Raw genomic sequence first — 20,297 nt, 5'->3', positions numbered from 1 at the left:
TTTATATCTACACGTCCTTGTTATAGTATTATACAAATTGCTCCTCCAGCTGCACCAGCAGTTCGTGCACGTCATCTACGGGAAGGGGAATGGCCCGAGGGTTCTTCAACGCCTTCTCGCCCAATCGTTGGGTCAGGATGTCTTGCAGCTTCTGCACCCCACGCTCAGGCTTGCTCTGCAGCTGACCTGTCACGTCCACCGTGATGCGAGAGGCAGCAACATCCTTGGGACCCAGGATGAAGATGAGGTTGTATTTCATCTGCTTGGCACGTTGGATCTTCTTGTTCAGCGATTGACTACTGCTGTCCACATCGATCAAGAATGTGGAGTCAACCGAGGAGATCGGCTGGGGCGCATCGGTCCCCATTTGGCCTGGCTGAAGGGCGCGGAATCCAGAGATCTTGGCAGCCGCTTCGTGAGCCTGTTGTACGACGGCCTCATCTTGGTTCACAGTTAGGACGATGCCCTGGCGTGGAGAAAGCCAGAACGGCCAGCGACCAGCGTATTCCTCAATGAGCAGCGCCAAAAATCGCTCCAGAGAGCCGAAATTTGCCCGATGGATCATGACCGGGGTCGCCTTGCCTGGAGTCTCCGGGTTGTAATCCTCCTCACCTTCAGCGACCTGGTACTCCAGCCCAAATCGCTGAGGGAGGTTCATATCGAGCTGAATGGTGGAAAGTTGGTGGTATTTGCCCGCTTTGTCTTGGAGCTGAATGTCGATTTTGGGGCCGTAGAATGCTCCGTCACCTTCATTCATGGCCCATTCCCTGCCCGTATTGTCGAGTGCCTCGCGCAATTGGGCTTCGGCACTATTCCACAACTCCAAACTACCGATAAAGTCCTTCTCTGGCCTTGTGGAAAGGACTAAGCGATACGGCCCCAGTCCGAATGTTGTCATGACCAAGTCCACGAATCCAAGCGCCGATGCGATTTCACTCTTGATCTGCTGTGGCCGACAGAAGATGTGCCCATCATCTTGATGGAAACGGCGCACACGAGTAAGCCCACTTAACGAGCCCGAAACCTCATTCCGATGAAGCGGGCTGAAATCGGCGTAGCGGATGGGCAGTTCCCGGTAAGAATGCGTCTGCGATTTGAATAGCAGGCAGTGGCCGGGGCAGTTCATCGGCTTCAGGCCGTAGGATTCATCTTCTCCCGCTTCTCCGTCCGTATCACCAGTGGCCCCCCTACCGCGCACCTCGTACATGTCATCTTTGTAGTTCTGCCAATGGCCGGAGACTTCCCAGAGGGACCGTTTGTAGATCGTCGGGGTCAGGACTTCGCGGAAACCGTATTGGAGGTACTGCGTGCGGAGAAAGGTGATGAGTTTGTTGATGATATGGGTGCCATTGGGGAGGAATAGAGGCGATCCGGGACTGTAGACCGAGGTTGTGAAAAGGTCCTGGGAGGTTCCCAGGGCGCGATAATCGGCTGGGGTGGAAGACTGAGTCTGAGGCTGGCCGGGCTGCGGGTCAGAGCACGAACAGAGCCGGGACGAAGTCGATGAGAGCCATTGCGCCCTCACTGATGGCCAAGGGGTCAGCCGTCCTCTGACCGGAGGTTTTCGAGAAAGCAAAGGCTGCCGTAACAAGGGCGACAGTCGACGCATGGTGGAACTTAGCGGACAGAGGCAGCGACCAGACGGTGAAACTGGAGGATTTTCCTCGGTCGCCCGTGACTGCCAACGCGAGTTCCCGATTGGGAATCGCGTTCCCGTGATTGTCCCCCACCGACTTCATCGGGTGGCTGGACGTTTTGAAAGACCGATCTAGATATACTATCGTCAACTAGTCCAGCTATCTGCCTCTTTACTTTGGGATCGGCGTCCTGGTTCACCGCCGCTCACTCACCGTTGTCGCTATACTAGTTCATCACTTAATCTGTCTTTTCTATGTAAGTACTCTTGCTTCACGTGAGCCACACCAGTAACCCAGTCCTGTCGCATTCTCTTTCTATTACGATAGCACGGTGCTACAGTAGAAAAAATCATTGACTGACCTTGCTAGTATCACTATATATTCGATGTTTCTCACATGCGCATGAGCTATTTGTCACAGTATATGGAATCTCATATCATTAACCCTTGCTTCCAACGGCTCGCGTGCGCGTCGTCAGTCCGCCAACACCGTGTAGTGACTCAAAAGCGACTAAAGCCTCATAAAGCTACTATTAGCCGGTCTGTATTTTATGACCACAGATCTTGATGTCTATCAAAAGTCCTCGCCCCCGGGACAGCTCATTCCTGGGCGAGTCTTGGGTTGTAGCTTCTCCTCATGAGGAGAATGGGCAACAAGATGAACGTCAGCCATCTGAGCCTTCAAGCCCGACGCCAGCTAGGAGGAACCGCAACTATGGAACTGAGTCCATGTCTACCTCCACTTCATCCGCCTCGGGACCAGAGCTGATCATGCCTTCAATATACGAAGCACCTCTATCAGAAGGATCTTGGGTTGCGCCCACTGCTCGAACCAAGCGCTCTCTCAGACGGAGGCCTCAAAAATCGCCGAAGGACTCGGCGCAAGAAGGGCAACAGCAGTCTCCTTCGCCCAAACAAGATGTCACGGCGGCAACGCCAACGCAAAGGCCTCGCCAACCAAAGGCAACCCAGCCTCGCGCATGGAAGATCGCGGAGAAATTCCTACGCACAATACTCAATTGCGCTCTTATTGCCGCCATTGCTCACATGCTCGTCCTTCCCGAGATAGTCCAGCAATACCAGACGCTTTGTTCCTCGGACAAAATAGCAACTCTATACCCAGCTAGTTGCATCCCACCATATCCCCAGCCACAACTCCCCCGCCACCAACCAGCCCCCCGGGACCCCGTCACTAACTCACAATCGCGGCTCGAGACCCTGCTCAATTCGACCCTTAACGAAACAGACCCTCTCGCCAACACACTAAAACAAAGCGAATCCAAGCTGCGCGACATCCACACCGACCTCAAGCACGCCTACCCAGGCAGTAAACACGAATTAGACCTCGAATTCACAGGATGTCTTCAAGCCACCCGCATCGCAGCGGGGAAATTCGACTCGCTCCGAGCCGACATCCGCTCAGCGGTAGATAGTCTGATCGCCAGCGGCGACAACATCCAGACCCTGAGTCAGGACGCGCGTCACGCCACCCAAATGGCCCGACGAGAACAATACCTCGACCAGCTCACCACGCGCATGCAGTCCAAAGTCGATTCCCTCTCCAACGACCTCGCCACGCTTGACGACCACCTCGAATCTATCGGGAGCATTGTAGCCCGCGAATCAAAACAATCCAAGCCAAGCTCTTCTACTCCTGCGCCCGGGCCTAATAATCCAGGGCCCGAGCCAGGACCGAAATCAGACCAGCCACCTCGTCTGCGCGCCTTCGTTGACTCCCTCTTGGGCGTCAACTTACCTGCCATCCTTCGTCCAATCACCTCGGAGTCGGAAAGCGCCATCTCCAGCCCCGATCCCTCACTAGCTGACATATTCCGAGAAGCGTCCACCAATCATCGCCCGGTCATCAAGGTCGTCCGAAACCTATCGAATCAGCTCCAGATGCTGCAACAAAGAAGAAACTCTGCTATCTGAGCGCAAACTATTGAAAAGCTAAATAACGTGAATATGAGACATGCATATGATGGATATTACTTTTGATTATGATTCGGACTGGCCAAGAACGAGAAGTTGGGGTAAACATGCAAGTCGGCGTTTAGTTTAATTCTTGGGTGCAGTGCGCGGCGCTATTTTCCTTTGTTTTTCTTTTTCTTTTTTTGATCACCTGGCTTTGTTACAGTCACACGTGGGTCTCACGTTACACATGGCTTACACCTACCTGTCAGGAACAGTTTTCTAGTCTAGGTACTGCTTACCCGGGGGGCGGGGGCCAAGAAACCACAGCGCAGCACGGCGCGTACGTAGTATTATTATATGTGTTACATGGAATTGGGGTTACATTGGATTTAAATTGATATCATTAAGTTTCTGAGCTGCTAAAATTAAGTCTTTGATTTTGTCCAGCAAAGGAGCGTTCGTCCGGGAAAAGACAAAATTAAAACCAAAGTTAAAAAAAAAGACCCATTTCGTAAAATATCGGCAGGTAGAAAAAAAAGCGCAAGCAAGATGATTCATTCTGAGATAACAACCGACAGCATTGTAAAAACAGTAGCAAGAAAGCAGAACAACTTTCTGTCTGATAGCCAGTGTAGGTAGGTGGGAAGATAAAACCAAATAGACAACTCCTCCTTCTTTCAGATAATATGTACTTCCAACGGTTCCAAATAAGCTATGCAGTGAAAGCAGGGGAAAGGGTGAGTGGGTGGGTGTAAGTTTCCAAACGACCCATGAAGAGAAGTGAAAAAGGTTGTTGCATCATGGATTGGGCGTCGATGATGAAGGGTGTGTCAAATTTACAAGAGGGCAGCGAGGAGACCAGCGAAGAGAAGGCTGGTGGAGGCGCCGACCTGGGTGGCAGCACCGGTGTAGAGGGGAGAGGCACTGGCGCTGGCGCTGGAGGAAGCAGAGGCGGAGCCAGAGGCAGAGGCGGAGGAACCGCTGCTGGAGCCAGAGCCAATCAAGGCAGAGGAGGAGCCGGCGGCGGCGGCGCTGGAGGCGCTGGTGCTGGACTCGGAGCTGGTGCTGGAGCCGGAGCCGGAGCCAGAGTTTGAGCTGGTGCTGGAGGTGGAGGTGGAGGTAGAGCTAGAGCCAGAGCTGGTGGAAGAGGTGGAGGTGGAGCTAGAGCTGGTGGTGGAGCCAGTGGTAGAGCTGGAGGTGCCGTTGTTGACGACAATGCTGGTGTAGTCGCCAGACTTGTCAGAGTAGGTATAGGAGGAGCCGGGGTTGTAGTTGGTGATGGTGACCGACTGGACAGTCATGGTGAAGGGACCGTCGGAGTAGTCAGTCTCACCACCGGCCCACTCGATGGTGCCCTCGGGCTCGGAGGAGTCACCAGCAGCCCAGATACCAAGCTTCAGGCGCATGGGAGTCTGGGGGTAGCGAGTACCGCTCTGAGCATCACTGTAGGCAAGGGTGCGCACGACAGTGCCGTCAACGCTCCAGGTAGTGGCGGATTCAGTCCACTCAATGGTGTAAGTGTGGAAGGTCTCCTGGGGGGTCGACACAGTTGCCCAAGTAGCACGGTCGTAGGAGGAGGTGTCACCCTTGCCGAAGTAGTTGGTCTCAATCTGAGTGGTGTCACCACCAAGAGCTTCCTGAATATCCCAATTTGGTTAGCCTACTACCCCATGCATATTGGGTGATAAGGGTGCAGCTGAGCGTGCATGATAGGGTTGGCAGGGGCAACAGGGGCAGTAAAATGATAAATTATGAGACTGAGAGGGATTTGAGAGCTTACCCAGTCGATCTCGTCGAGATCGTCCGACTCGAGGACGATACTGCTGCAGATACCGGTACCGCTGGCAGCCTTCATGACAACCTCAGCCTTGCCGAAGAAGAAGTAGAAGTCGGTCTCAATGGTAGGAGCTTCACCCTTCTCGCTGATGACGAAGTTGGCACCCTCATCGGTAAAGGTGACATTGTTGGCGGTAGCAATCCATCCACCGAATGAGCCAGAGGTGAAATCAGTGGTGAAGGTGGTGGAGCTCAGGGCCGTATCAGCAGGGCAGGTCTCTGATTGCTCGGTTAGCTCTGAACAAATATGGGTGTGAAAAAGAGCAACGTACTGTTGAGAGGGTCACAGTCCGTATAGGTCTGCGCGGTGGCCAAGGGCAGCAGCGCAGCCAGCGCGGCGGCAGTTTTGGAGAAGTACATGATGTTGTAGCTGTGGGGGTGGTAAATGCCAGAAGCGACAGACTAGAAGGTTCTTCTATGCTAACAACGAGGGTTAGAGCAAGAGACCAAACGAAGGAACAAACTCCTGCTTGTGTGTGTCCGGGGTATGAAATCGAAGAGGCGGGTAGAGTCGGGGGATGCCCAATGTATTAAATAGTAGTGAAGTAACTAGTAAGTGAGTCTAGCAGAGAAAGCGAACGACAGACCCAGGAACCCGGGCAACCAAAAAGGGAAGAGGAGGGGAATATTAGACTTCCGTTACGATGGACCGGGAAGTGGGCAGAGTACTGGTACTAATAAGGTCACAGTGAATGATGCTAGCCAAGTGGGTGCCGCCATGGAGACAAATTGTATGATATTAATACTTTCCCCTGAGGGAGACTTCATCCGCTACGGAGTAGTCACGACGAGCCAACTAGACCCAAGGATGATAACTGGGGGCAAAAAGGTTGTATCCCCTGGTTTGGCCTTGCGAGGATTCTGGGCAGGCACTGGACAAGGTCTGCGTCACGGCTGAGGTGGTCAGACACGGTGACTGAAGGAGGAGCAAAGGACGACATCGATCCAGTGGAGTCTCGACTGGAGACGGCCCCAGTGAGAAAGCCAGTGTTGGCGGCTGTGATAGGCGCATGCGCATCCGCAGAGGCTGGCATTATCCACTTTTCGACTCGGTCGGGAGGATCGTTCGTTGCGCTGACCGGCCGGGGAAAGCAACGAGGGCGTGTGCACTGTGTGTCCTGCGTAGTGCGTACACACTGTACTGTAGACTATACGAAGGCGGAGCGAGAGAGGAACAAAAGCTTGTGCCTGCCGCGTGTCTTACACACGCTCTGATTTGCTGTTTTCTTGTTTTTCTCCCTCGGTCCCCTGCGCCGCTTTCATCCTCCCTTTCCAGATGATTTTTTTTTCTCATCCCCCTTGTTCTCACCTGTCTTTTCCTCCTTGAAACCGAGGGTCATCAACGGTTTAGCCAAGGGTTGGAAGGAGTCCAAGATGTCATTCGCTTAGGGTCCGACGAAGGAGTGGATAATTACTACAAGGTGGTAACGATAGGGTCACCGTGGAGCAAGTTGGTGTCGGTCCTTTTTAGGCAACGATGCAATAACTCCGAGAGCCAAGGGGGCCAAGTATTTAACCACGATTTTGCCACGGTCGCATAATTGTGCACATATAATTTCCGCGCAGCTGTGATCCAACAGTTGGGTAATCCCGCTTGCTGATCCTGTCAGAGAAGTGTCGCAGCATTGACGCTGCGATGCAATTGAGGCCAATCGATGCGAGCCATGGATCAGGTACATTGGACCTGTGGTTCAACCATTAGAACAGACTGAAAATGTAAACACAGTCGTCCAATCTAATGGTCATAATACCACTAACATCCATTGGCCGTAAGTAGTGCGAAAATAAAAACTAGAAAATTAAAAATAAAGACCCTAACTAATTCAGGGTGCAATAAGCACAACTTTTGCCCTCGGAGGGACCGTTCCAAAACTTTCTACCGGCGTTGGACAACACTCCGGAGAAAAGATTATAAGTCTGGCAAATGAATAAATAGAAACTTCGTCTAAGCGCCAGCTCGGTTGGCCAAATGTTTTGGAGGTGAGGAAGAGAAGAATGTCTCAGCCGGATAATATTATAAACAAAGAGCTTGAAGGCGACTCGAAAAGGACCATGTTTCTGGCCCTGAGAAGGAATCAAGAGAGTCAGGAACTTACTTACCCACTCCCTCAGCCCATCAGCGATAAGAAGACGCATTCGGATAGAGGGTCCGAACTACCGAGCGCTTCTGGCTCAATTTCCTGGAGATTAGACCAGGGAATGAGCTAATAACGTGCAGGAGTCAGAAGTACAGGTGGACAGGGTAATCAAAATCAGAGGGTGTCTGTCAGGCGCATCAGCCTCAATCTGAGACAGATAGGGGAGGTCGTTTAATTCATTTAATTAACCCGTCCCCTGAAGGAGGGAGGACGACAGGAGCCGTCATGAACCCCTCATCCTTCACGGATGAAGCTAAAGGATGCAGTAGATGCAGCTTGTTGGATACTTGGATTGTCCAACCTTTCCGAGTTCCGCAAACCCTTCGGTCACCTGCCGTAATCTATCCAAACTATCTGTGGGGGCTGAACTTCTGCAGTTACCATACCATACGGGCTTATCTCACCACATGTAATCATGAAATCACGTGCCTCATTGTCTCCCGCCTTGATGCCTGGAGATGCCTGGAGATGCCTAGTTTCTGCCTACCGCGAAAGGTTGGGGAAGGCGTGCCTCAGGATGCGCATCTTGTTGGGCGAATCCCAATCCAGCGCCACGTTGATCACCCGACCCTTGTTTCCCCTCTCTTCTTTGCACAAACCCCTTATCTTCTTCCCCTCCCACCTTCTTGTCAAGGACAACTAACCCCCCCGGTCCTGCAAGGCTCAAGCCTCTGTCTTTCCTCCATCAGAATATGGTTCAGAAACCTAGCAAATCTATCCATCGCGCTAATCGGACTCGTTCTATCGCCGGCGCTGCATCCTCCTCTTCCCCGCTAGATCCAGACATGGACCGGAAAGTCTACATTCCGCTCTGCTTCTGTCTGATCTCCTTTGCGGTGATGGTCTATGTCAACTGATCGAAGACTGTGGGATTTTATCTACCACGGTCTTGAACGAACGTACTATCATCTCAGATCACGGCATCATACCTATCTACTCAGGTCGTAAAGCCATCGAGTCCACGCTCTTTTGACTCCCTACGATATCAACGATAATCCACACCGCATGCCCCACCCGAACGACGCCTCGGCATCCCAACGCCCCATCCAGACCGATAATTTTCACTCACTTGAAAGCCAGTCTGGGTACTGCTTTCGCAAAGCTCAGAACCACCATTCATCACCATTGTCATCAGCCACGCAAAATGAGTAGAAAGATCGCACCGTATGGGACCGCAACGGGAAAAGGCTGGTCGATCGACGACGCAAGCGGGAGGGCACTACGTATCCCACTTACGGGACCTCGGCCGCGCCACAGCGATCATTAACAGGTGCCAGCCAAACCATCTCGCAAAGCCGCGCCATATGCAGCTGCACCTGTCTCGCAATTTTCCGAACAAAGCACGAGAAAATCGACATCGCGCAACATGTCGGAGTTAAGACATTGTATTCGACACTAAAGAGAAATCCATCTGCTTAGTGACGTACGTACCCACGTACGCTGGACCGCCACTATTGCTTGTTTGTGTTTTGCTTCTCTCGGTGCTAGGCCAGTTGCCCCGCATAAAGGGTGACAACAAACAGGCCAGCAACCAGCCTCTCTTTTTCTTTCCTATGTGGAATTGCTATCATTTTGCATTTCATTATCTACTATACCCAATAAGGTGAAGAAATTCAACCTACTGCGCCATAGCAACTGTTACTATTACCCTCAAAGCCCAAAAATAACCTTATAACACCACTACCATGCATTAGTCCTTTCTAACTAGCTCATATGATCAATATCGTAATTCAAACCTTCGTATTCTATCTCCATAGTCCATATACACCACTACCCCAATAGTTAGAGCGTACTGTCTCTGTGGCCCAACCCCGCCCGAAACAAAATTTCAATAACCCACCCACCTAGCCATGCATTAGAAGATTCCAGTCTAGACTAGTAAAAGCAACATCTGCAGGAATAATACCGCCATCACAAACCGGACCGATAGCACGCAGTGCCCTAATTCCCCACAGCATGGATAAGACAACCGCCCAAAAATAGCCGGCATAACAACAAGCCCGGTAAAAAAAAAAAAGAACATGACAGTAATGAATGGAACGAAAAGAAGCAAACTGGACCACCCGGAAGCTTAAATTCAAGACATTATTTCGGGGCAGTGCTTCTTTGTCTTAGCTAGTCGTCTACTCGGAGATTGAAGGTCTATACATAGATACATTAGTGTCGGAGGAGGTTTGAGTTTAGTAGATACTAGATATCATTGTCGCAAATGAAACGTAAGACAAAACCACTATCCCAACTAAATACATAGATAGTAGTATCAGAGCAAGTACGCCTCATACTATCCCTCCCTCCGTAACAAAGAAATCATATTACTGCGCAATACGTAGGTAGCAACCAGCCATGTATGTGGATAAGCCTAATCTAAATTACAGTAATGTATGACCTGGCGAAGCGGTTCCTCTAGCCTTGGAATGGTTCCATTCTGAGAAACTTCTCCCGGAGTTCTAGTGCAACAGTTTAGTTCATTGGCTGGTTATCAGTCTAATTTGACAAGAACGAAACTGTTATCAATTGCTATTCATGTCTGCTGCTTTATCGGACAGCAAAAAAGGAAATCAGTCCAGGTCGTGCCCGGGATCGAACCGGGATTGCTGGAATCAGAATCCAGAGTGATAACCATTACACTACACAACCTTAGTTGTTGAAACGGTGATTATTTTGACTATATGATGCTACTCATAAAGAATAGAAAATTCCAGGTAGGTATGTATATTAGTTGCTTGTATGCATTGGTAAGAAAAGTGCCATGATGTATGATGGTGAGTGTTGTGATGGGCTGTTGTTCCATGTTATCATAAGGATCGGTGAGCCCATTTTCCCTGTGTTCCCCTACTGCTAGTACTATACTTGCAGGTGGTCACTTTTGTGTCACGCTGTTAGGTAGCATAGATAATTAGCATTTGTCATTCTATATCTTTGCATTCGGTATACTTACTCTTCACGGCTTGTGCTCGGTCTGACATTCCCCAATGCAAGGTACCTATATGTATGTGGTCAATCCCTCCACTTTCATTTCCAGCACCCATCCAATCGTATTCTCCGTGCCCTGGCATATCCCTGGCCAGTAAGGGGCACAATATCTATAGCCCTTGTGTCTGTCAACAATTCCTTCCTAGCTTTCGGGTCTTTGGCACTCCCAGGTACATACGGTTGACCGTCAGATATACTTTTGGTCTAGCCATATCAACAAGCACTGAATACGCCATTGACATCGTATATATCCGGTAGATAGCAATTCAGGTGATTGCTTGTTCTCCTTCGTCATTGATGCACTCTACACATGATACATCACTCATCACTGATCCAATCGTTGTCTACTTAGCAAGACCCGCACTCTGCCACCCACCAAGAGATATACTCTACGGTCCCATACAACTTTGATTCCCTTCCTCTATCAAGTAGCAAAAAGGTCGTACCCGGGATCGAACCGGGATTGTCGGAATCAAAATCCGAAGGGATAACCATTACCCCATACGACCTGGGAGCTTCGGAATTTCGCAATTTTAGAAAATTTGAGATTATGAAGCTGATTGTGTAGGATTGGGAGTATATTACGGGTGGTTGTTATGCTTGAGACTCTCTTGTGTGGATGTATAGATGGAGCATTGTGTAGTAGGCATGTTGAGTATCCTGGCGTGCGTTTATGGATGATAGTGGGAGGATGTTGAGTGGTTATAGCATCATCAGTTGTGTAGTATACTAGTCACGGGAAATATATAAGTAGCGTACTGAATGACATCACCCGAGGAGCCAACAAAATCAATGACCTGCCAGGACTTATCTAGAGCTCGACGAGATCACCCAGCACCTCCGTATCGTCTAAACATTTATAGTGGTCGCTGCCCATCACAATAGTCCCGAAACAAAAGACACAACCGCAAGTAAATCAACTCACCGGCATCGGTGACCCAAACGAAACACCAACCCTTTGTCCACCTGATCCACATGATACCGAAAGCATCCGGCCCTGGATCAGAACATATGAATATACTTTCCACAAAATCGGCCCAGATTACATATTAGTAAAGGTAGCCGAGCATTGGAACCAAATTCTCTCAGCCTCTCTGTACAAAGTATGCATGCAAGTCTATGCAGGGCAAACCCGTTGCTTTGTGTGGGCTTAGTTTCGACAAGTCTAGATCAAAGGCCTCGACCAGGTCCCATTATCTGGTCAGCTGTGGAACTGCCTCATATGTGGGGTGCGGCCCTGGCCAGACACATGGCCATCCATAGCTCGTGGAAGGGCTGTTGACGTATCTTCGGTAGGTGAGCCGTGGGACTAGCGGGTATGAGAAAAGCCGTTGGCTGAGGGGTCTGGACTTCCAAGGACTGGGGTTCCAGGGTTCTAGGGTACCAATGTTAGAGGTGTTTTGTGGTTGGTTGTTGGGTTGAATGGAATTTGTAGTCTGCTGGAATTTGGGTTGGGCGTGCGAACCCAGTAGGATAATTTATGGGCATGCAAAGGGAGTCAGTTAATGACGGTACACTGGTAATAGAGACACTCATGCATTACGATCATAAATGCCTGCTATTATGGAGGACTTGCAGGCAGAGGTCACAGGGGGAAGAAAAAAAGAAACACAAAAAGGTCGTGCCCGGGATCGAACCGGGATTGCTGGAATCAGAATCCAGAGTGATAACCATTACACTACACAACCGTATTTGTTGAAAGGAAGAAGCTACTTTGGTTACATAAAAGAAAATACAAAGACAGCCTACAATCATCTAAGAACAAGCACAGGATACCCTGAAGAATTACACACTATATATATATATTACGGATTCCCCCAGTGTCATCTATAAAGTACTTCTTGTCCAAATCAATGTGTTTAGTGCTAAAAGTACATTTTAGGTGTCACTGGAGAGGTCAGCCACTCAATTTTAACAATCCTGCACCAAGACACAGTGATGGGTCTATGAACAGTTAACCAAGATATTCCTGTCAATGATACTACACTACTTCTAGGCAATACGTGTGTTATTGTAGACATAGCCACGCCTACAGCCACACCCAAGTTCGAAGACCATGGTTCCAATTTGCGGGCCACCGTTGGACTTTCACAGTATACATCGCGGAAGTCCTGACGGCGTCATTCGTATGTTTTTGTTTCCTGCCAGGCTGAGCAAGTCAATTCGAGATTGTGTAGATCACACTTATTGGTAGCCTCTCACACAAGGAGGCATTTGTTCAGCAAGAATCTGAGACATCAAAACGCTGAGAGCGAGCAGGTAGGGCGTGGTCTTCATTTTGCAAGTAGTGCACCAGGTTTTCGTATTGTCTTAAGCAGAGGAACTAAACTTAACGGAATTGGGTCATGCAGTCTCCAGATATTCACTCATAGTTCTGAAATTTTTTTTGTATAGGATTTCTTCATCCCATAGTTCGGTCGACTGTGTCCGCTCAACAAAGGATTCGTTGGCATCGGTTGACGACGCCAACTTGGTCAGATGGGCGTACCCCATTCGATCCCATTTCAATGCATTTGAGTCAGTACCGGAGATCGCAGAGAAGTTACATCCGGCCCTAGAATTTATTGTCTCAAGTTTGGTCTGGCGAATCCATCAGAGTTGGGTGGAATAGTATCGCCTGACACGTACCAGGGTGATGTATACTCTGGGGCCGTGTCGCCTGGGAGGTATTCGGCAATCACAGTGACAAAGCGCCCGTATCCTTTCTCGGTGAGTACAAGAGCAACATTGAGCCCGATAATACCAGCTCCGAGAGAATGTGTAAATAATCAAATTAGGGTGAGACCTTAGAAGATAGAGGCTTACCCTACAATGACTATCTTGTTATTGCACATGATTGTTTTTGCAAGCAACAAATATTGACAGAGGACTTCCCACGACATATACATAACCGGGGAAGGACTGAGTATTATCCGATCTGATCACGCCAGAACAAAAGAATGGAAATGTGTTAATCCAACACTGAAATTGTATGTTTCCCCGCGCTAAATTCAAGAAATAGCTACTAGCTCATCCGCGATATTGTCCATGCGGGTACCAGCGCGATTCGCTGTTTTCAGCCGACAAGGCATCAGACCTTTTGATCATATCTAGTCTCCCTGGTAGTGATTTAGAAAATCCAATTTGTGATGAAGGTGGTCATGGGAAAAGATTGCTGCTTCCAGTATTTAATTCAGCGAAGACGGAATTTATCCCGTTCATATGATACTCGCGTACTGGGTGAGACTGCTACTATGTCCCTAGTGAATAGACATCCACATCCAGTATGTCTTGTGTAGTGTTCACCAAGTCGGAGAAATGATATTCAATAATACTCTAACATGCTCGACAGCAGACGGCTCAACGGTTTCTTGATTTTCTCCTCTTCTTCTGTTTCTTCGGTATCTCAGTATATGCCTGTACTCTTTTATCTCTTCTCATTTATTTTATTTCATTGCCATCCCCCCCTGCCTGTCGGGTTCAAGCCAAATGTGATAACATTGTGTTGAAGTTCTTAAATATCAGATAGCGACGCAACAACAAATTGATCAATAATCCTGCTAACTTCATCAGGGGCTTCTGTTGAAGGGAAATGATTGACATCTTTCAACATCGCGATTTCACACTTCTTGAAATCCTTCGCCAGCTTATGAGCCAATTGTTCCCCATTACCAGAGCCCTCATTTTCACCCATGATAATAATGCTCGGGATCTGGATCATCTCCAGGTGTGTCTCTTCGATAGCGAAATCAAGCATTGCCTTGGCGTTGTACCGACGAGCATAAGAGGGCCATTTGGCCGCTTCCAGCGCAATCCCTGGCCGAAGGCCCATTCCAGCGTAGAAATCAACGCATTTGGATGGTACATCAGCTGTCTCCACGAGCATTTGCATCGTGAATCCTTGCTCTCGGAGCCATTTCCCATCACGGTGGGGACCCAGATAAGCCACGCCGCGGATTTTTTCCTTGTGCTGAACACAGAAGCTAGTCGCGATGTTACATCCCATAGAGTGGGTGACTAGGATAATAGGCTGCTCTTTCTCCAACACTCTTGCCGCGAGGAGAACTGATTGGAGATCTGCCGCATGCCGTTCGATGCTGTACATCCCTTCTACCATAGGCTTTGAGGACCGACCGAATCCTCTATTCTCATAGCAAATGCATTGATACCGCGTGCTCAAGCTGGAAATAACCTCCCTCCAGATGTCGGTGATGCCGAAATAGCCTGACACAAAGACAAGAACTGGTCCATTGGAGCCATGCTCCTCGTAGTATATTTCGCATTCGTCGTCGGTGGGGGCAAACGGCATGGTTGGAAGGTGGAGGGAACTTGATGTTTTCCTAAAGGCGAATGGATGCAGGAGTGAATTTCAGGGATTGGATTGGGGTGAAGCACGACTGAAGAGTTGAAAAAGGAGCAAAAAAGAACTGACAAGAACGGGGCGGGTGTGTGCGCGCTTGACAAAACGTGGGACAGTGCGAAACGCGCACATCAGACTCAGCCCTTAGGGCTTAGGGGCTCTTGCATCTGAAATGATTAAGTTACACCGTCTTCCTTTCCTTTCCTTGCCATTCTGTTGGGATTCCGGGCCAGAAGTTACAGAGTTTGAAGGATATCCCCCGAGGCCAAATGGTATTTGCAGTTTACCCTTGTTCTGGGTTTTTAATGGCCATTTATGATGGCGCCCAAGAGTGAGGAAATGAATAATTAAAAAAAAAGGGGCTCCATGAGAAACGCATGAAACGAGCACTCTATACGTTCTGAAAGGAATCTAAGATCTAAGGATGTCCGTAATATAGCCCCCGTCTTCCCATCGCAGCCACTTCTCTCCCCTTCTTTCATGCAGACACACAGAACTGTAGGAAAGGAAAGAAAAAAGAAAGAAAAGAAGAGAAAAAACCCCGATTATTTCCTCCACTGTCTCATCTTGACTCTGTGTATCCACGTCACCAGGTATACAAGAATGTAATTGGTGATGCAAAAGCCAAGGAAGACCGCCCAATCTCTCCACCGATCTGCATAATAGTAGTTGAGTGTCTTAGCATAATCATCGCCAAGACTATATTTGCAGTAACCACAATTCTGTGTTGCTGCAGGGTTTTCGAGATAACCTGGGTTCCGCTCCATATAGTCCTTCAAGTATTGACCACATGTCTGACCAGAAGGCGGGTTGAAAACAGCCAAATCAGATGACCCGCATGTAACATTCACGCCATGTAAGACAGTGGAAACAGTTGGCTCGAAAAAGAATGTCAGCGGGTCTGCCCAGAATAACCATGGGTGATAGAAGCTGTTGAGCGCGCTGCGAGGATTTGCCGCCCCCGAAAACATCAGCAAGACCACCCAGAAGAGTGAATTTGCATATCCTGCCATTGTTCCATTGTGGAATAGAGAAGCCATCAAATAGGAGAATCCGAGGCCAAAAATGGACAACAGGAGATACATGAAGTAAACAAAGCCGGCGATGCTCGGAGTAGAGAAGAAGCCAAATGTCCAATATGTGCAAAAGAATATCAGAGTAAAGATGATAATGACCCACGGAAGTTCCACGGCGATCAGAGCAGTCAGAAGTGCTCTGAAGTCGTAGATACCATTGCGTTCACGGGCTTCGAATATAGACCACTTTTCAAACCAAATGGCTTGGATATCAACAGCCAGCGTAGGGATAACCCATGTTGAAAGAAGAATACCCAGCATATGATTCTGCAGTCCGGCAGGGCTATTACTGACATGAAAAAATGTAAAAGACACAAATAGCTGAAAGAATATACTTTTAGCCAGTCTGCCGAAGTTGTATTGGCCACTTCTCCAAACCGATCTCCAGTGTCGGTGCATTAGTATGATTGTTTGCGCGTATAATGGGAGAGCGTATTGTCTGGACCCTTTTTGGACTGGCCCATCTGGAGCAGGGGCCTTTGCAGCATTTAACTTGAGAATCTGCTCTTGTAGGATTGCGCTTTCAGGGGAGTCAATCCATGTTTGCGGCCAATCTCGGTCCCCTTTAGCGACGGCAGATATGATGAACTCCGCCGGATTATCTTCCGGTGCCATGACTGCACCATGTCGGGCAAAGTAGCTCCCAATTGTGGATGCATGAGTGCCTGTTTCGCCAAAATAGATCGTGCGACCGCCAGGAGCGAGCAGCAACACATGATCAAACATTTCGAATAGAACCCCAGAGGGCTGGTGAATGGTGCAAACGATTGGGATACCTTCTGCGGCGATTTTGCGTAGGAAGCTAACTATAGAAAAGGCTGCTTGACTGTCGAGACCAGAGGTTGGCTAGGATGGGTGAGTATTCAATTCAGACAGAGTAGTCGGGCTTAACTTACTTCATCGAGGAATAACAGAGCCGAGGGTCTCGCAGCCAGCTCGACGCCAATCGTTACTCGCTTGCGTTCCTCCACGTTCAATTGACCATCACCCGTTGTACCAATCAAAGCATCTGCGAGATGTTCAAGCTCAAGCAGGGAAATGATATACTCGGCATAGTCCAACTTTTCCTGTTTGGGGACATCGGAAGCCTGACGGAGAATGGCGGAAAATTGGAACGCTTCTCGAACGGTGGCGTTAGGCTCATGAATATCCTGCTGCATACAAAAGCCACAAGACCTTGCAAATGAAGGCCCAGGGGAGCTGCCGTTGACACAAATATCGCCAGTAGTTCGGCCTTCGGCTTTTCTCTGAGAAAGGTTGTCCAGTAGAGTAGTCTTTCCGGCGCCAGAGGCACCCATCAAGGCAGTTAGCTGACCAGGCTTCACGTAGCCACAAACATTGTTCAGAAGCTGTTTTTCATCCGAACTTGGTCCAACAAAGTAGTTGAGATTGTTAAAGGTGAAGTTGAAGTTATTTTCTTCGGTCGGCCTCGAGACTTGACTGGTACTGTCGCTGTTGTCGCGTGTCGTTGACTCACTCATTGTCAGCGAGTTCCGGGCTGAACTGACCGGCATTTGCTTCTCAATGTCGTCTATTCTCGTATTTTCCTGCTGCAGCGTGTCGGGTTCTCCCTTTCTGGTTCTTTTGAAGACGGGTCCTCCTCCTCCCTTCGAATCCCGTGTCATGAGCACCAAGCCCACGGCAGTCAGAACCATATAGAGAAACCACATTGCGAGAATGATACCAAAGTTGCGCCAAAGATGAGACCGGGTGAAATCATATGTTTCTTGTAGGTAGATCGACCCAGCAACTTTGGCGGAACCCGATTTGGCTCCGCTCATCGGGCATGCCTGGTGATTAAGATCATTGTATCCGGGCCCAGACGGAATGAGTTGCGACGGGGTACACTGGAGGACGATATTATAAAATTCATTTCCCATCAACGCTTCGATTGCGTATGGAGTAGGTGTTATTCTCCGAATCCATGAACCCCAGCGATGCATTGTTGGAACAGGCGGGGCATATCCAGAGTAAAGACAGGCAACTGGTAAAGCACACCCAGCCAAGAGATGTGAGACATTCAAGCTTGGGGACCATGCACCGATCATCCGGAACATGCTAGAGATAGCCGAGTAATGGATAAAACAGATCAAGACAAAGATGAAGAACTGGGAGGCTGAGAGACTCAAGCCAATAATGAAGTAGTAACAGCACGAGAAAACAGTTGTCTGAATCAAGGCAGATGGAATATCTGCAAGTGTTTGAATGACAGCATATGCCACCGGATGAATAAAACCAAAGTCGTGCTGTTTCAATAATATTGACCGGGCATTGACAGTCTTGACTACTTCTGTCAGTGCATTCAGACAAAAGTACGCGCCCGCAAAGAATAGAGCACCACTCCGCTCAAAAGAGCCAGAAGCAGTTTTCGGAGCATGGTAAAAGCCCGAGCCAGTAATCACTGCGTTCACAATGCACAATGCCACAATCGTGAAGAATGTGTTACGATCCCCCCAAAGAATTTTGTAGTATCGCTTTGTTCCAACCCACACTTGCTTTGCTATGGTGGCAGGCTCCGTGGAATTCGGGAGAGCAAACTTGGATCGAATGCTGCGAACATCTTGGTGAAAGTCGTGTTCGGTAGATGAGCCATCAAAGAGATCGTGATAAGCTTTAATATCAGATTGGAGTTGAAGGTAATGAGAGCTTTCGCGGAAGGCTGCCGCAAGAGAATCTGGGTCAAGGTAACGAGGTCCCTGATAGTCATCTCGGATTCTTCTTTCTGCTGGCGAAGTGATCGAAGTGAGAAAGTCTGGAGTGGTTTGACGCTGGGGGCAATAAAAGCCAAGGCCCTCAAAATATGACTTAGCATCTTGTGCCTTCCCACTGAAGATCATTCGGCCTTCATACAAGACCAGGGTGCGATCGAAACAGTTCTGGTACATGCTTTCTGAAGCCTGATACAAAGTCACCACGTTTGCCATGCCGTTGGACCGGGACATGTGCTTCAGTAATTGCAAGTACTCCAAAGCTGAAGAGCTGTCAAGTCCTCTGATTGGATTGTCCCAACAGGCAAGGGCTGGATTTATCGTCATCATTTCGGCGAGCGAGATACGACGTCGCTCTCCTCCGGACACGCCGCGAATGAACGAATCACCGACAATGGTGTTTTTGGTTCGCAGGATACCGAAGGAACTCAAGAGCAGATTCGTGTACTTCTCGGCAAATTCTAAGTCGGACATTGGGTTGTGCGTTGGCTTTCGAAGTCGCAAAGCAAAATCCAAGGTGTCCTTCACTGGCAGGGTAGGGAAGTGCATATCGTCTTCAGAACTGTAAACCACCTCAGATCGGAGGGTTTTCTTGACATCCTTGCCGGTCATCCATGCGTAGTTGACGCTCCCCTGAATACCTTCAAATGAATCAATGTGGCTTGAAATGGCCTTGAGTGTTGTTGTACATCCTGATCCAGGTCTTCCAAGCACAAGCATTGTTTCTCCAGGGAAGACCACACCCGACACGTCGTAAACAAGGTTTCGCGTAGACTTGGGCTTATTGCCTAGGATGGTATAGAGGACTTTCAGGGGAGTGGTCGCAATCCGCTGGAGCAGAGTAGGGAGGTCAAGGACAGTTCGATCACCTTGGGCACGTCCAGTCACCGTGACATGATCGAATGCAACGCCGAGGGCTCGTCCATTTGGGCGATATATCGGTAAATCTTGTGGAATTGAATGTGGCTGGCGCTTCTGTTTGATTGAAGTGATCAGTCATCGATTGAATGTTTAGGTCAGTAGAGATTATTGGGGCCCTACTTCAACCACAAGGCCACCTGAATCTCCTGCATGGCCCTTGTCTACCATACTTCGACAAAAGCCGTTCAACAACTTAAGCAGTACGGATAGAACTGCAATTTCAACCCAAAAGGAAGAATAGTACTAGTGATTAATAAAAAAAAAGTTCAAAAGGCTGTTTGTTGATACTAGTCCCCCAGGCCTCAGAACGAACTCGAGACAACGGGCAAGCATTTGTTTTTCTTTTAAATATACTACTACCAGTACTACTAACTAGGGATGTAGGTGCGATGCCCACGCAAGCTCTACGGAATTCTTCTACTCGGTCCGAGCTATAAGCCCGGACGACCCTGTGGCAGGGAACCAGTTCCATGACAGGCCCAATCAATTCCACTTGAATATGGCTGTATCCAGTATCCACCGCCAGATTCCCGCAGATCACCCGAAGATCCGATGAGAAAGTCCCCACCCGCGAACATCTGTCCACTAAAATCTGATGGCAGCCCGGCATTTGCGGATCTTCGGCATCAGCCCGAAAGTCCGAAGTTACATAACCGGGCCATTCCATTCTTCCTTAACACAACTTCTTCGGTACTTTTTTATCAACTTAGTAACTTCCTTCCGCCTTCCATAGTTCCATATGGGCATTATCAAGAA

At 49.0% G+C, this 20,297-nt stretch overlaps 5 protein-coding genes and 3 non-coding genes across 8 annotated transcripts; 1 reads left to right on the top strand and 7 right to left on the bottom strand.

The window, feature by feature from the left end:
• Nucleotides 1-28: 28 nt before the first annotated feature.
• Nucleotides 29-1,609, bottom strand: AtWU_04240 (threonine--tRNA ligase MST1; the record flags this gene model as incomplete). The annotated part of the gene is made up of 1 exon (XM_035499351.1): nt 29-1,609. The coding sequence occupies one exon, from the start codon at nt 1,607-1,609 to the stop codon at nt 29-31; it is 1,581 nt and encodes a 526-aa protein (XP_035355244.1).
• Nucleotides 1,610-2,203: 594 nt separating this feature from the next.
• Nucleotides 2,204-3,568, top strand: AtWU_04239 (uncharacterized protein; the record flags this gene model as incomplete). The annotated part of the gene is made up of 1 exon (XM_035499350.1): nt 2,204-3,568. The coding sequence occupies one exon, from the start codon at nt 2,204-2,206 to the stop codon at nt 3,566-3,568; it is 1,365 nt and encodes a 454-aa protein (XP_035355243.1).
• Nucleotides 3,569-4,386: 818 nt separating this feature from the next.
• AtWU_04238 (glycoside hydrolase family 16 protein) lies at nt 4,387-5,746 on the bottom strand (the record flags this gene model as incomplete). The annotated part of the gene is made up of 3 exons (XM_035499349.1): nt 4,387-5,187; nt 5,331-5,605; nt 5,659-5,746. The coding sequence occupies 3 exons, from the start codon at nt 5,744-5,746 to the stop codon at nt 4,387-4,389; spliced, it is 1,164 nt and encodes a 387-aa protein (XP_035355242.1).
• Nucleotides 5,747-10,089: 4,343 nt separating this feature from the next.
• Nucleotides 10,090-10,161, bottom strand: AtWU_t109. Its single transcript has one exon. It is a non-coding gene; the product is annotated as a tRNA-Gln (tRNA).
• A 773-nt stretch (nt 10,162-10,934) lies between these two features.
• AtWU_t108 lies at nt 10,935-11,006 on the bottom strand. Its single transcript has one exon. It is a non-coding gene; the product is annotated as a tRNA-Gln (tRNA).
• A 1,107-nt stretch (nt 11,007-12,113) lies between these two features.
• On the bottom strand, nt 12,114-12,185 carry AtWU_t107. Its single transcript has one exon. It is a non-coding gene; the product is annotated as a tRNA-Gln (tRNA).
• A 1,805-nt stretch (nt 12,186-13,990) lies between these two features.
• AtWU_04237 (alpha/beta fold hydrolase) lies at nt 13,991-14,785 on the bottom strand (the record flags this gene model as incomplete). The annotated part of the gene is made up of 1 exon (XM_035499348.1): nt 13,991-14,785. The coding sequence occupies one exon, from the start codon at nt 14,783-14,785 to the stop codon at nt 13,991-13,993; it is 795 nt and encodes a 264-aa protein (XP_035355241.1).
• Nucleotides 14,786-15,381: 596 nt separating this feature from the next.
• On the bottom strand, nt 15,382-19,709 carry AtWU_04236 (P-loop containing nucleoside triphosphate hydrolase protein; the record flags this gene model as incomplete). Its single annotated transcript, XM_035499347.1, has 3 exons — nt 15,382-16,758; nt 16,809-19,595; nt 19,662-19,709. The coding sequence occupies 3 exons, from the start codon at nt 19,707-19,709 to the stop codon at nt 15,382-15,384; spliced, it is 4,212 nt and encodes a 1,403-aa protein (XP_035355240.1).
• Nucleotides 19,710-20,297: the final 588 nt, after the last annotated feature.

Source organism: Aspergillus tubingensis, assembly GCF_013340325.1.
Source record: "Aspergillus tubingensis WU-2223L DNA, scaffold_6, whole genome shotgun sequence".
Classification (NCBI taxonomy): domain Eukaryota; kingdom Fungi; phylum Ascomycota; class Eurotiomycetes; order Eurotiales; family Aspergillaceae; genus Aspergillus; species Aspergillus tubingensis.
Note: the sequence above shows the minus strand (reverse complement) of the source record. Positions and strands in the feature narration are given on the sequence as shown.